Consider the following 15,096-nt stretch of genomic DNA (forward strand, 5'->3'; position numbering starts at 1 on the left):
CCAACCCTCTCCCCAGAAAAAAGGAAGTTCAACCATCACAGGAGATGAATTAAGGTTAATTAATTACACTCAGATGTACAGACAGGCCAAAAAGCATTGTGAATCCAGCTAGCAAGTAAGAAAACCAACCACAAACTGATGAGATTTCCTTTGGTGTGTCTGGAGTCAAACTGTGCCACCAAGAGATGCTCAGCCCAGCAGGTCTGGGTGGCACAAGCCACATGCTGGCACCTGGGGGCTTCCCAAAACCACCCCAGGGCCTGGTGGGGTGGGAATGCTCTGCCATGGATGCTCCTGCACGTGGCCTTGCCAACGGGACATTGCAATGGAGCAACGACTGAAATCCCAGCAGCTCTGAGAGATCCTCAGCCCAGACCCACCACAATCCCAGTGCTCCCAGCAAGGCTGAGCTCTGTAATCCCACAGAACCACCCCATCCCGGGGCACTGACTCCTTCCCCAGTTCCCTGCCGCTTCCCGTGTCCAGGCAGGATGCAGAATCCTGTTCACACACACTCATCCCTGAGTTCAGCAGGATGAAGGGAAAACACTCTGCCTTGGGATACCATTTCCCATCCCGAGCGATTGTGGGTTGGGATTTCCCTCCGGGGCACTCGGCAGCGCCTGCTCAGCAAAGGAAGGACAAATCCCTGCTTCCAGGGCTGGTGACAGAGCGAAATCCGTGCAGGAGCAGCCGTCGGGAACAGCAATTCCAGGCGCCGAAGCCAGCGCAGCCTTTGGCAGTTGTCGTGTCCTTGGCAAGCGCCGAGTGCCACCCACACCGAGCAAAGCAATTAGAGCTCCAAATTGATTTGGGCTGATTAAACGGCCTGGAGCAGCTCCCCGCCGAGCCGGGATGTGAGGATGGAGCTGGGATTTGCGGATGGAGCCCGGCAGGTCTGACCCCTGCGGCTCTCGCCCTCCTTCCTTCCCACACAGCCTCTGGGAACCTGCTTGACTCATCCCGAAACAGATGTGGCGCTAAATGGGGAAGAAATTGGAGGAAGATTTTCCCTCTCCGGGGGAGCTTCCTCTGGCATCCAGCAGCACTTTCCCTCGCCCTGGGCAGAGCCGTGGGGATCAATGGGAATGGCTGGGAAAGGAGCTGGACTCAGCTATGAGGCCATAACGAGGTTCCCACTGCATATCCCAGCTCCAAATCCCGGCTTTCAGGGTTGGGTTTATGCCCGTGGATAACTCTGCCCTGCCTTTCCCACAAGGATCTCATCCCTGGCTCCGCAGCCGCTGTGGTTCCGAGCTCTGGATCCTGTCACTGCCTCCCGATCCAAGTGGAAATGCAACCTCCCTGCACAAATAAAGAAGCCACAGACAGGATGTTCGAGAGACGGCTCCCGTTCCCTTTTTTCGCTGATTTGATACAACCACGGAAAAGAACTCAGTCCCAACCTTGTGCAACTCGACTTATAAATAACCCCAGGAACATGGCTGGGCTGGGACAGCATGGCCAAATCCCACTGTGCTCCCAGGATGGCATCATATCCTGGCATCCCACCCTTAGGGTGGGCAGGTCAGGGCATCTCTGCACGGCTCAGACCCCAAACACCCTCACAGTGCTTTCCCCACCTCCCTTCAGCTCCAATCTTCCATCATTTCTCCCATTTTTCCATGTGCTTCCCCTGCAAAGCCCTGGAGTGGCTTCATCCATGCTCAGAATCCCAAATGGCACCTGGAGAGCGATGCACACCCACAGGTTGGGGGATAATTCCAAGTTCTTGGCTCCCAAACCCCATCCTTTGCAGAGCAGGATCGATGGGAACATTCCCAGTGTGCTGCTCCATGGATTCCCCCATCCATGGCATCACCCACCTGCAGGGACAGCTTCCCCCAGGAGTGATGGAAGTGTCACATCAGGAAATTTAGTGGTGATTTCCGGAGCTATCAAGGGCCACTGACAGTTCCCAGAGCAGGGATGAGGAATTGCCAGGTATGGACACTTTGCTCTTGCCCTGGAACCCCTCAGGAGGTGACAGACAGGATGTCACCTGCCCAGGGATTTATGAGCAGAGGTGGCATCAAGTCCTGGGATGGTTTGGGTTGGAAAAGACATTAAACTCATCCCATTCCACCCCTTATCATGGACAGGGACACCTTCCATAGACCAGGTTGCTCCAAGCCCCATCCAGCCTGGCCTTGGAATAGGAAAATCCCATTAATAAAATCCCTACAGTGCTCCAGGTTTGGATGGTGAACATCCCACTGGAAAACAGGAGATACTGACAGGTCTTCAATTCCTTGTGCTGGAACTGCCAGGGCTGAATTCAGGCTCATCTTTCACCCTAAACTCCTTCAGCACCACCGTAAAATCCTCTGGATGTGTTTTTCCTGCTGCTGGTGTGCTGAGTGAAGACACCAAACACGGATAGAGGGGAGTATTCCTGAAATCTCCCAGGAAAAATCAGTGGGATCTGGCTGAAAAACCCCTCAGGAACCTCCCAGTTCTTTAAGGCACCAGCTTAATAACAATGACTTAATAACAAGAGATTCCTTCCAATTCCCAAACATCCATAAGGAAATAACCTGCTTTATTTATGATCTTTTAATAAATAAACCCAGTTTCCCTTGAAATTAACTTCTGGGAACTCACCATTGCATGGAGCAGAGCTTTGCAGGGACAAGTTATTTGGAAGTTGGCTTGGCTGGGATGGGCACAGGGACTGCCCAGCTCCAGACTGGGAAGAAACTCCTCGCAGGAAAGCTCAGCATTCCCTCCAGCTCTGAGAAATCCATGCCTTTTTCGGGATTTTTTTGGCCAGGGGTGGCCTTGGTGCAGATCCCCTGAGCTCCAATTGCCCTGGAATTTTTAAAAATAACAGCAAAATATGTTTTATTCCTAAGCCTTTGCCAGCCTGGGACTATTTCTGGAGTGAGGGAGTTGCTCGGCAGTGCCAGGGAGTTTTGGGGTTACCTGTGCCCTCACTGGGGTTCCCCATGGCATCTTCCTTGGATGGATGTGGATCCTTGGTCCCAATATCCAGAGCTCAGCCTGGATCCAACCCTCTCCCAAGGCTGGCACATGATCCCATTCCCAAAATACAGCTGTTATCTAAGACTTATTTAAATAAATCCAGAAATGTAGGGATCTATCCAGAGGGTGCCGTTGATGGAAGCCAGATCCAAGAATTTGCCTTGGAAAGGAAACAAAGCCAAGCCCAAAAGGAGGGAAAGCTGTGCTGTGGAGCCACGGGAATGTTCTGTGTCACATCACTGGAAAAACCTTACAAATCAATAGGGATAAATTTAAAATCCGGGCAGGACTCCATGTATTTCACCCACTCTCCCTTAAGGCTTTTTGGGGGAAAAACAGCTTGGAAAAAGGGAATTTGGGATACCCTGGTTGGATGCAGCTTCCCCAACACATCTGGATGGGGAGAGGATGTCTGAGGAATTAATTCTGTGTGGAGTTCATTGGAATGCCAGGAGACCTCTGATTTATCCCTGTCCTTCAGTGCAGGAATTAATTCTGGCTGCAGAATTCTGGCTGCTTCTGATGCCAGCAGAAGCTTCCTTCAAGGAGCAACAGCAGGGCCATAATTCCCAGGGATATCTCCTGGATATCCCACCTGGAATATGACTGCACTGGGGCATCCATCACCCCCAGCCTGGCATCTTCCCAACCTGGCAAATCCCAGCTGGTGAGGAACTCCTGCGAAACAATTCCCTATGGAAAACAGGGAATTAATAGGATTTAGGGGAAGAGGAGTGAGAGGCTGGATGTAAGCAGACCCAGTTAGTGGATGGGTCAATGAAGAGAGAGGTGGTGGGATATTGGTGATCCCAAATCCCTTCCCAAAGCACAGCATCCCAGGGATGGGAATTCCTTGCCTGGAGGATTCCATGCTCTCGTCTCCCATCGTTGCTCCTGGAAAATTCCACCATGAAGGGTTTAAACGAGTCATTTATCAATTAAATGTGCTCTCTGGCAAATTAAAATCTGTCCTCTTGTTTAATTAATAGGCCAGCTTTATATCCAACAAATTAGGAAGCCTCTTGATGAGCTAATTTGTTAATTAATGGAAGCCTGGAGGCTCTTCCTTCATTAGATGTTGGCACATCCTTGAATCCAAAGCAGAGCTCTTCCTTCAGGACCTCTGGGCTCAGACTGGGAACATCCCTGGCAGGGAATTTGCCATGGGAGAGCTTCTGCCTTCCCAGGATTTACAGCAGCAGAGATTTTCCTTCCCCTTCCTTTTCCTTCGGGAAGATTTATTATCAAGGCAAAACATGAGATCCCATGGCTAAACTGCTGCCAAATGGAGCCCAAAGCTGCTCCAGGATGGAAAGAGGGAAAGAAAATTATAAAAAATGGGAAGAAAAGCTTCTGGCCTGTCCAGGGATCCGTGCTGGGTGGAGGATGTGGAGCTCACCCTGGCAGATCTGAGGATCCCTGGGTGTCCCCAGACACTCGGCAGTGTCACCAACACCCTGATTGCTCCCACAGGGAAAATGAACTCCCCAGGTAAACCCAGGCTCATGGATCAGCCCTTTCCCTCATCCCAGATGGCAACAGCCACCCCAGCAGCCTCCTCCCAGTGCTTCCAGCACAAACCAGTGCCAGGATGGTGCTGAGGCTGGGTGGCTCCACGAGCTGCTCCAAACGATGCCGTGGCAATTCCAGAGCAGGGATCCCAAAAGGAGCTTTGGAGTCATTCCCAGAGAGCAGGACCAGTAACACCAGTAAGAACAGCGTGGTGGGACACACCCAGACCCACCTGGGATAAATATCCTGCTGCAAATCCCACTCCACCTTCAAATCCAGGTGGATTCCCCAGCTTGCACTGAGGACAATTCTCCTCCAACCTGATTATCCCAGATCCCACGGAGATCTCCTTTATTTTTAGCCACCAGTGCCTGCTGGACCCACCAGTTATCAAATAAATATGGGAAACCTTATTAACAGACTCCCTTATCTCTGGTTTCCATGGACTGGCAGTTCCTGGGATGTGTTTACTCTCAGCCTTTAAAAAACAACCCCAGGCTCACTTTCTACCACACAGCTTTGCCAAGTTTCCAGCTTTCCCTGGATCTTATCCCACCCTGGCAGGTCCTGGAGAGAGGGCATGGCTCGTTCAGACCCCAAAGCTGCAATAAAAAAATCACAGTGAAAGGCAAATTCCTCATGGATTTTCCACAAATATTTGGCAAAAATAAAAATAGTGTTGCTGGTGGAGCTGCCCCTATTTGGGTGCCTTTTCCAGGAGGACGCCGATGGGTTGTGCTCCTCCAGGAATGCCAGGCACAGGGAACTCAGCTGGCACAGGGACAGCTCCCTAATTCCTGCTGGAATGTGATCCTCACACACTTTTCCCAAGGCTGATGCATCTCCTGAGGGATTTTTCCCTGTTCCTGCCCTCCCTGCTGACTCAGAGGTGCATTCCCCACCCTCTGCTGCGATTCCAAACACATTTCGTGCTCCAGTCCTTCAGAGAAACCTCAATTTCAACACCTCCAAGAGTGTCTCTCTCCTCCCCACAAGAAGAGGCACTTCCAGAGCTGAGTTTTTATCCCAATGAAGCAGCAGGTTGTGCTGGAAGTGGGACAGAGGGAAACAGATGCTTTTCCCACGTGGTTTTCCTGATGCATTTCTCCTTCCACACCTAAAAAGAGGAGGGGGAAAAAAGAAACTTGGAATCATATTTACGAGCTAATTAGGCAGAGAATCGATTTGAACATCACTGGGATACTAGAAAAACGCCAGCTGAGCTGGGAAGGCTTGGGCTGGTTTTCCATGGAAATTAAACTTGCTGCTGGAGGCAGGGAGCTGGAGCAATTCCCTGGGAGGTCTGAGCACAGTCCTGAGCCCTTTCCCACCCCCAGCAGCCTCCTGGAATCACTTGGTTTACCCCAAATTTGAGAGGTGAGGGAAAGGGAATCTTCCTTCCCCCCCGGAGAGCAGGATTTTGAATTTCTGTGCCCATGGGGTTAGGGGGAAATCCAAGCTGTGCTGGAAAGAAACACCAATTCCTTTGGATTCCTCTCTAGCAGCACTGCCTTGTCCAAATCCCAGCCAAAATTCCTATATCACAACAAATTTCTCTGCACATCAAGGATGCACAACATGGAATTGCTTCTCCTTCCACACATTTCTTCCCTTGCCAGCATTGCTCCTTCCTGCCTGGCCAGAGCTCAGCCCTGCACTTCCAAGGCTCCCAGGAGCAGGGATGGAGGCACTTCTGGAGCTCCTGCAGCTCTCTCCTGATTTATCCACGCCAGCAGATCATTATCTCAGTTTTCCAGCAGCACTGCCCCCCTGTCACTCAAGAATTATGGATCTACCCAGCAAAGGCACAGGGAAATAATTGTTTGTTCACTGCCCAGGCCTCTGAAATTCCAGCAGAAAATGAGATTTCTCTCGGTTGCTTTAGCTCCTGGGGTTTTCTCCCCTGCTGGGATTATTTCCAGATTCTCACTGCTCCTGTTCAGTTGCCAAACACAAGCAGGGAGCTGCCAGTGGTGTTCTTTTTGGGAAGGGACAGGGAGCCTGGCACCTGCACCCTCCCAGTGCTCAGAGATTCACACCCAGCTCCTGCTCCAGCCCAGCCTCTTCCTGCTGAAAGCCACAAAGCCCAGCTGGGGGAATTTAACATTCCAGCTCCCAAGGAATTAAATCCAGCCTTATAAGGGGAAATGTTTCCCAGCTCTGAGTTTTTGCAGAGTGCTGGAGGCACCTGATAATGATGGAGTTCCACAAGCAGGGGCTGCTCCCTGCTGGCAGGGGGAGAGGGGAGCCTGGGTTTTAATTTAGAGGAATTTCAGAGGATTGGTTTTATCCAGCAGCACACAGGAAAATTAATAGAGCACCCTGGAAAGCTGGGAATGACACAGGCTCTGCCTCCTCATTTCCAAGAGGGCTCTCTGAGTTCTGCTGAACAGCACAGCTTTGCAAATCCAATTTTTCCCAACTCCTGCGTTGTTCCTGAGGAAATAGAGGTGCAGAATTCCAAGGCTAGATCTCCTCGATGTTTCCAACCACAGAGGGGTTTTTATGATTCCTAAAGGATCATCCACCTGCTTTGGTTCCCATTTATAACAATCAACACATATCAAGAGTCATCTGCATATCCCAGGCTCTGGAGCCTTTGGAAACTTAGCTCCATGGAGAAACAAAACTTGAGTGGCAGGTGGTTTCTGAGGCCTCTGCTCCTGCTTATCTCCCTGGGATTCAGGAACTTCAATAGCTCTGGAATATCAGGAATATTCCTGTTTTCTAATCCTGCTCAGGGCATCCTGGCTGGGCAGAGCCCCTCCCAGGCAGCCCACACGGACTGAAATGTTGGAATTCAGCCCAGGATCAGGGCATGAGACCTCTGCCAGGACACAGCTGTGTCCCCAGCATCCCTGCACTGCCGTTGCCATGGTGACTGAGCATCATCCCCTCTCCTGGCACCTTTGAGGAAAAACATCCCTCTGTGGCACAAGGCTGTCCCCAGACCACTCCCAGATGGCCTCATCCTGCACCCAGGACATCCCACAGGACATCCCTGGTCCCCAGGACAGGGACTGCTGCCCATGAGGAATTTTCTCCAGCTTCCATCCTGGAGCTGACCATCAACAAGGAAAAAAAAAAAAAAAATCCAGGAGGATCCAGTCATCCCCACACCTAAACAGGTGGGTTGCAAAGTGAAATCCAAGCAGGGAAGAGCTTGAAACCATCCACGACCAGCAGAGGATCTCTCAGCATAGAAAAGCTTGGAGCCACCACTGTCCCCACCCCTGGTGGCACTGGCAGCACCAGGGACTCCACAAAAAGTGCCACCCCCGAGTGTGACAAGCTCCTTCCATGCCCTCCCAAATCTCCCTGGGACACCTGCTGAGCTCTGACAGCTGTCAGGACCTAAGCAGGGGGCGAGCTGAGAAGCTTCAAGGGAAAATAGCTCCTTTTGTAATCTGTTCCCACTGCACTCCCACCCTGCTGCCCGTTTTAGTCCTCCTCGTCCTACTTGGGGAGCCCTGGAGATGGGAAATGGGTGGAACTGGAGCTGTTCAAGGATGATTGTCACATGAAGGTGTCCCCCCTTCTCTGCCAGGAATCCCACTGCTCCTCTGGGAAATATAATGGAATGGTTTGGGTGGGAAGGGAACTTAAAAATCATCTCATTCCCTGCCATGGGAAGGAATATCTTCCCTTTCCCAGCTCGTTCCAGCCTGGCCTGAAAGGGACAACACTGATGGATCTGCCTGATCACATCTTCCAGGTTTGGGCCAGGGAAGATTGTCCCAAGGATCAGCCTCACAGCCATGGCACTGTGCAGGATTTGGGGACTACAAACACTGTGCCTCTGGCTGCTGTCACACCAGACCCCAGGAATCTCTGAGCACACAGACAGGAGCATTTCATCCCAGCACAAACAGTTCTAGAAGGAAGCCAGGGCCTTACTCAACCTTCAAATATGTTTTTCAGGATCGGTGCCTCTAAAGGCAGACGGTGGGAAGGTCCTGGCGGGGGAATGCAGCGGGCTGGGATGTTTCCGTGGAGCAGCGAGATGAGTCAGTGCCATCTGCCGGCTGCAGGGACCCGACCGCTCCCAAATCCGTGGGATCCAGCCTCGCAGAGAGAGAGGAATAAATCCTAACGTCATGAGAAAGATTCCAGAGTCCCTCCAGAACGCTGCTCCACATGCAAATTCCCCCACACGGGATCCCTTTGGCAGTGTCCAGCTACGTCCAGAACTCCCAGGATGACCCAGCAGGACAATCCAGGCTGCAGCTCCAGCATTCCACAGCTCTCCTTCCCACCTTTGGGCTCTCCCTTTGCTATCCCTGACAAAGTCATCCATGGAGATCCTTGAGCTGAGGAAGAGCTGTGGGAATGCCGAGGACCTGCAGTGTCCCAGGGGACGATGTGACATCGTTGGGTTCTGCCTCAGCCTGGAGCATCCCAAGGGCAGCAAAGCTGGGATGAAACACCAGGCATTCCTGGCTATCCCTGCTGCCCCACTCTGCTGGATCAGATTTAATTAGGGAACAGATTCTAAGCCATTTTGAAAAAGGAAAATCTATCCCTGCTCTGCAATTATCCCGTAATTAGGTTTAGGTGTCAGATCCCTGGCACTGAGGAAAACATATTTCTGTCAGAGTTTCCTCTTGAAGTGAGGAGGGATTTGCTCATCCTTCCAGTGCTGATTATCCCCCAAATTTCTCTGCAGGCATCGACAGGCTGTGGCAGCTCCAGCTGGCTGGAGGACACGGCAATTTGGAGCTGCAGGGATGGCCTGGGGCTCCATGTGCTGGGCACATCCCAGGGCTGATCCCTGTCAGGCTGGGTTAGGGATGATGCTTGATCCGAGCTCATCCAGCTGCTTTTGTCAATCCTGGGGAAATCAGTGAGCATCTGAGGGAGCAGATACTGCTTTTCCTGCTGAAAACAAGCCAAAAAAGGGGGATTTTCTCTGGAAAACTCCATTTGCAGAGGAAGCAGATGGAGTGAGGGCAGCAAAAAGCTATCGTGGATCAGGATGCTGGGCACAGGCACATCTCCTCTGAAATACAATTTAAATTCCCCACATTTATTTCTGACAGAACAGGTTATTTTTCCCTGCTGGGGATGATCTGCTGTGCAAGCACATGGTAGAAAACCACCTTATCACCTTGCTAGATGCTGCAACCTGAGTGCATTACCTTCAATTCCTCAAAACATTATCATTTCCTCCAGCTTTTGTCCAATCTCTCCTGAATCCTGAATCCAGCGGAGGGAGAGGCACAGGTGTGGAGCACCAAAACACACTGATTCTTCACACTAAAGGGCAAAAATAAAGAGTATTTTCCATAAGGGCCAGGGATAGGCGGGAGGAACTCTGTATTAACAGGAAGAAGTGATTTTCCATGCAAATAGCAATGGAATTAAACCCGAACAGGCCCTGCCGCGCTCCCGTCGCCTAGCAACAGCACGCCATGCCCTTATGTGGCAACAGCGCCCGCCCTCTCCACATACTCCCTTCTCATTGGCTGTACGGCTATGATTGACGTACGCGCTCGCCATTGGTCAGCCTCCACGAGCCGCTCAGCGCTCGGGGCGCGGCGCTACCCGGAAGCGGCTGCAGGAAGCGGAGGGGAGGGGCTTAAGGGACGCGTCCTCCGCGGCAGCCAATGGGAGATGAGCTCGGGGGAGGATCAGCCAATGGCAGCGCGCGGGGGCGGGGCCGGCGGGGGCGGGAGTCGGCAGCGGGCGGCTGCGGGAGGCGGCAAAGGTGAGCGGGGAGCGGGGGGAGCCCGGGGGACATGGGGGGACTCCAGGGGACGTGGGGAGACCCCGGGACAGCACCGAGGGGAGGGCCGGGGGAGTGGGCAAGGGGGACGTAGGGAACACTGTCGTGGGGCCAGGACAAAACCGGAGGTCTTGGGCAGAGGGGATTGGGGTAAAGCCTGGGGACCGGGGGAGCACCGGGGGTACCGGGCAGGGGGAGCCGAGGGGACCCGGGGTGCTGGAGGGGATTCCGGTCGGGATTCAGGCTCGAGGGAAAGAGCGATGACTGAAGGAGAACCGGAGGATGGGGAGGGCATGGGAGGCTGGGGAGGGATTCCAGAGCGGTGCGGGAGCCTCTGGCTTGGGGCACGCCACAAGCCTGGAGGAGGGTGGGGAGGAGATGGGAAACTCCTCGATCCCCGCGGAGCCGGCTGGCAGAGCCCGGTGCCCACCCTGCTCCTGGGCGTCCATGGCTCCTCCTGCTGCTGCTGTCACAGTAATGCACAGCAGATGCCACACGGTGCTTAGGGATGGCAGGGGAAGGGATGCGTGGGACAACCCCCATTAGCTGTGACAGCAGAGCACGAGCACTCAAATCCTCTCTTACCCCATGACACTAAAGCTGTGTGGTTCCCAGGTGGGAGCAGTGGGGAAGGACATGCTGCAGGTGTCCCTGCTGGAGGCAGGATGAATCTCGTGGCGATGGCGACGGATCCCGAGCTCCAATGGGTGTCCCTGTGGGTCCGTGTCCGGTGGGCAGCCGTGCTCGTGCTGCTCCTGAGCTCCCTGGTGATGCTGCTGCTGCCCCTGGCTGCTGTGGACAACCAGTGCCACGCTGTGCTCAAGGGTTTCTCCTTCCTGAGGAGCAAACTGGGCCCCTCGGGAATCGCCAGGCTGACGGGACAGAGCACGGAGCTCAGCGTGACCTCCAAGGGGCTGGAGCTGCTGGTGCTGAAAGGAAAAGCCACCCCAGGTGAGAGGGCCCTGGGTGGGCACAGGGGAATAGCCAAGTTGCTCAGGTCAAGGGAGGCAAGGAGCTGCTGGTGAGAGGCCAGTGGAAGTCACAGAGGTGATTTGGGGTCTGGGGCATCTCTGTGATGAGGAGAGACTGCGGGAGCTGGGCTTGGTCAGTCTGGGGAAGGGAAGGCTGAGAGAGAATCTCATTAATCCACACAAACATTTCAAATCGTATGCCAAGAGGATGGTGCCAGACTCTTTTCAGCTGTGCCCGGTGACAAGGAAAAATGAACTAAAACACAAGTTCCACCTCAACATGAGGAAGAACCTCGTTCCACAAGGGTGGCAAAGCCCTGGGACAGCTGCCCAGGGAGTCATGGAATCTCCCTCTGTGGAGATATTCCAAACCCACCTGGCCACCTTCCTGCTCCAGGTGACCCTGCCTTGGCAGGGGGTTGGAGTGGGTGATTTCCAGAGGGTCCTCCCAACCCCAACCTGGAGATCTTTGCCCCCTTCCCCACCATGTCCTGTACCCCTGATGGGAGTGACACTGTACCCTGATGGCAACACTGCAATTAACTGCCATTAACACTGGCTGTAAATGTCCCCGAGGTCAGGCAGGCCCTCACCAGCTCCTTGACTGCATTCCAGGGCCATGTGCTGGCATTGCTCTGCCTCTCCAAAGTTTTTCGTCATGTTTCCAGCACTAGTAAGTTCTGTGGAGGTAACTGGAATACAGAGAGGTGGTTTAATGCACAGAAATCTCGGATACACAGTGTTAATCCTGAAATCCTGGCTGGCACAGAACAGCCTTTCAGGCAATATCAGGCTGTGGTTGTGGCCTGTATCAGCCAGGACGTTAATTTGGAAAACACTCAAAGGAATTATTATGATTCCACCACTGTATCTTTGTTTGCATTAAAGCTCTTAGTGCTGGGAAAATGTTGGATAGTTCGGTGGAAAAACAGAAGTGCTGCCGGCAGCCAACATAACAATGTTAACATTGTAATTTCACCTAAAAGAATGCCAAGAGAACGTGTTTAAGACACTGTTTCCTCCCACACAAAGCAGTTTGGTGGCCACAGGTGGCCACCTTGAGCCTGCTGCTCCCCACACTTCCTGCCAGGAATGGCTCTGCCGCCTCATACTCAGCCTGGAAACGTGGCATAAACCTCTGGGATTGTAACCTGGAAAAGGCTGGAACACAAATTCAGTTCCAGTTCTTAGAGATTGGTTTTAATTTTTTTCTATCGGCGAACTTTGACAGTCACAGAATCAGAATATCCCGAGTTGGAAGGGAGGCAGAAGGATCAGATTTCCAGAGGTTTTCAGTAAGAATCAGAATATCCCGAGTTGGAAGGGAGGCAGAAGGATCAAGTTTCCAGAGGTTTTCAGTAGAACTCACCACCCTGTTATCATCTCATTCCAGAGGTGAAGTTGGAAGCCAGAGCAGCTCTGAACCAAGCCCTGGAGATGAAGCGCCAAGGCAAGCGGGAGAAAGCCCACAAACTCTTCCTGTACGCCCTCAAAATGGACCCGGATTACGTGGATGCCCTGAATGAGTTTGGGATCTTCTCCGAGGAGGAAAAAGACATCCTCCAGGCTGACTACTTGTACTCCAAAGCTCTGACCATCTCCCCCCACAACGAGAAGGCTCTGAGCAACCGCGGCAGGACGCTGCCCTTGGTGGAGGAGATCGACCAGAGGTATTTCAGCATCATCGACAGCAAGGTCAAGAAGGTGATGGCCATTCCCAAAGGGAATTCCGCCCTGCGCCGGGTGATGGAGGAATCCTACTACCACCACATCTACCACACGGTGGCCATCGAGGGGAACACGCTGACGCTGTCCGAGATCCGCCACATCATCGAGACCAGGTACGCCGTTCCCGGGAAGAGCCTGGCGGAGCAGAACGAGGTGATCGGGATGCACGCCGCCCTCAAGTTCGTCAACACCACGCTGGTGTCGCGCATCGGCTCTGTCACCAGCAGGGACATCCTGGACATCCACCGGCGGGTGCTGGGCTACGCGGACCCCGTGGAGGCCGGGCGTTTCCGAGCCACGCAGGTCTTCGTGGGCCACCACATCCCGCCTCACCCGCAGGACGTGGAGAAGCAGATGGAGGAGTTTGTGCAGTGGATGAACTCGGAGGACGCCATGAGTTTGCACCCCGTGGAGTTCGCGGCGCTGGCGCACTACAAGCTGGTTTATATCCATCCCTTCGTGGACGGCAACGGCCGCACCTCGCGGCTGCTGATGAACCTGATCCTGATGCAGGCGGGGTATCCCCCCATCACCATCCGCAAGGAGCAGCGTGCTGAGTATTACCACGCCCTGGAGGTGGCCAACGAGGGTGATGTGAGGCCATTCATCCGTTTCATAGCCAAGTGCACAGAGACCACGCTGGACATGCTGCTCATCGCCACCACCGAGTATTCCGTGGGTTTGCCCGAGGCGGGGGGAACGGCTGGCTGCAAACAAACCATCCCGGTCAAGACTTGAGGGGTTTGGACATTCAGGAGCTGGTGAAACCATGGGAGAGCAGAACTCCAAGCCAGGCAGTGTTCCTGCTGGGAAAGGACTGGACAGGAGGTGGCACTTGGGCATTTCGTTTATTTCAAGTGTCTTACGTTTGATTAAATTAATATTATTTATTTATATACATGATGCCAAACGGAACTGGGGATGGTGGCTGTGCACTGGAAGGAGGTGGGGAGAGGTGTCAGAGGGCTCAAAGAGATGAACTGAATTTCTCCTTAAAGTTAACCTTTGAGGAGCTGCTTCAATCACAACCCTTCACCCAGGCAGTCAGCACCACTGTCTGACCTCAGCAAAGTCTAAACCAAGTTGGTTTTGTGCAACCTCTTCCCTGTAGTTCCAAAACACATCCCTGAAGGAACAGCACTCTCCCAGCTGTGTCCATCAGACACTTGTCCCACAGGAGGCTGAACTTCAGCCCAAAGGCATCTCTCCCCTCCCACTTCTGTTTCCATGGCATTTTGCATGTTTACTTCCAGCTGCCTTTCCTGGGGTGAGTTTTGTGCAAAAAATGGGAAGTGTTTGGCTTGGGATTACAGGTGATAGGAGTGGAACAAGAGGAGAAAAGCTCTGACTTACTTGAGGGAGGACTCAGAAAACAGCCAACAGGAGCCCTGGGAAAGCACAACTGTCCTTAGACATTTCAGTGGAAGGGTTGGAAGGAGCTTGTCTGCAAAACTGTGAGGGGAAAAGGTCATCAGGCAGAACCAGGAGATGCCAGTTGTGTCAATTTGGGATGAATGTGTACAGGAAGTTTGCCAAAAATCGTCAGTTTCTTTAGTCTAGGCAAGGGAACTTCCACAATTAATCACTGGTCAAGTCATTACTCTGATAAATGTGTCAAGAATCACTCGAGGTCTCTGTGTGCTACAGGGGCAGTGCAGTGCCTAGAGCTGCTGAGCAGTTCAAAGAATAATTTTTTCCTTTGTTTTTAAGGTAAAAACACCCACAGAAGATCTCCCTACCCCCACCTGCCAGGTGTGTAACAGCATCGTTGACCCCACCACCTCCAAACTCACAAAACTGCCATTTAAAATCCCAGTTTAGAGCATTTAACCCCTTGACAAAAGCTGTCAGGCTGTCCCAGGATTAATTTTCTTCCTTTTTAACTCTTACCTGACACGGAGTTAGGACATATTTTAGCCAAGCAGAAAGCAGGATGAGACTGGGAGTTCTCTGCACTGCTGCCAGGGAAAGCAGACAATACATGAAGAAGGGTGTCCTGTCCTTAAAAAGCATGTTATTTTTGTAGTGCAACCTGAGTATCAATAAAATCTGCACTTTAGAGCTCTGGAGGGGGGCAAGGGGGGAAATGTTATTTTAGTAACAGATTAATAAACTATTTTAATATGAAAGTCTTGGTTTGGAAGAGGCTGTTCTCAGAACACTTGGCTGCAAGTG

The 15,096-nt window shown here is 52.6% G+C and overlaps 1 protein-coding gene and 1 long non-coding RNA gene across 3 annotated transcripts; one reads left to right on the forward strand and one right to left on the reverse strand.

The window, feature by feature from the left end:
* Positions 1–40: 40 nt before the first annotated feature.
* Positions 41–9,923, reverse strand: LOC146430198 (uncharacterized). Of its 2 annotated transcripts, XR_014855296.1 has the most exons (7): positions 9,822–9,923; positions 9,636–9,753; positions 7,958–9,375; positions 2,926–5,614; positions 2,605–2,811; positions 1,584–1,686; positions 41–1,305 (listed from the first exon to the last, which is right to left on the reverse strand). It is a non-coding gene; the product is annotated as an uncharacterized LOC146430198 (long non-coding RNA). The 2 variants fall into 2 exon arrangements; XR_014855295.1 differs by lacking the exon at positions 1,584–1,686.
* A 211-nt stretch (positions 9,924–10,134) lies between these two features.
* On the forward strand, positions 10,135–13,824 carry FICD (FIC domain protein adenylyltransferase). The gene is made up of 3 exons (XM_085075619.1): positions 10,135–10,204; positions 10,838–11,173; positions 12,587–13,824. Exons 1-3 carry the CDS (start codon positions 10,135–10,137, stop codon positions 13,657–13,659), a joined length of 1,479 nt encoding a protein of 492 aa, XP_084931745.1. The 3' UTR covers positions 13,660–13,824.
* Positions 13,825–15,096: the final 1,272 nt, after the last annotated feature.

Source organism: Lichenostomus cassidix, chromosome 15 (assembly GCF_008360975.1).
Source record: "Lichenostomus cassidix isolate B80296 chromosome 15, HeHo_3.0, whole genome shotgun sequence".
Taxonomy (NCBI): Eukaryota; Metazoa; Chordata; class Aves; order Passeriformes; family Meliphagidae; genus Lichenostomus; species Lichenostomus cassidix.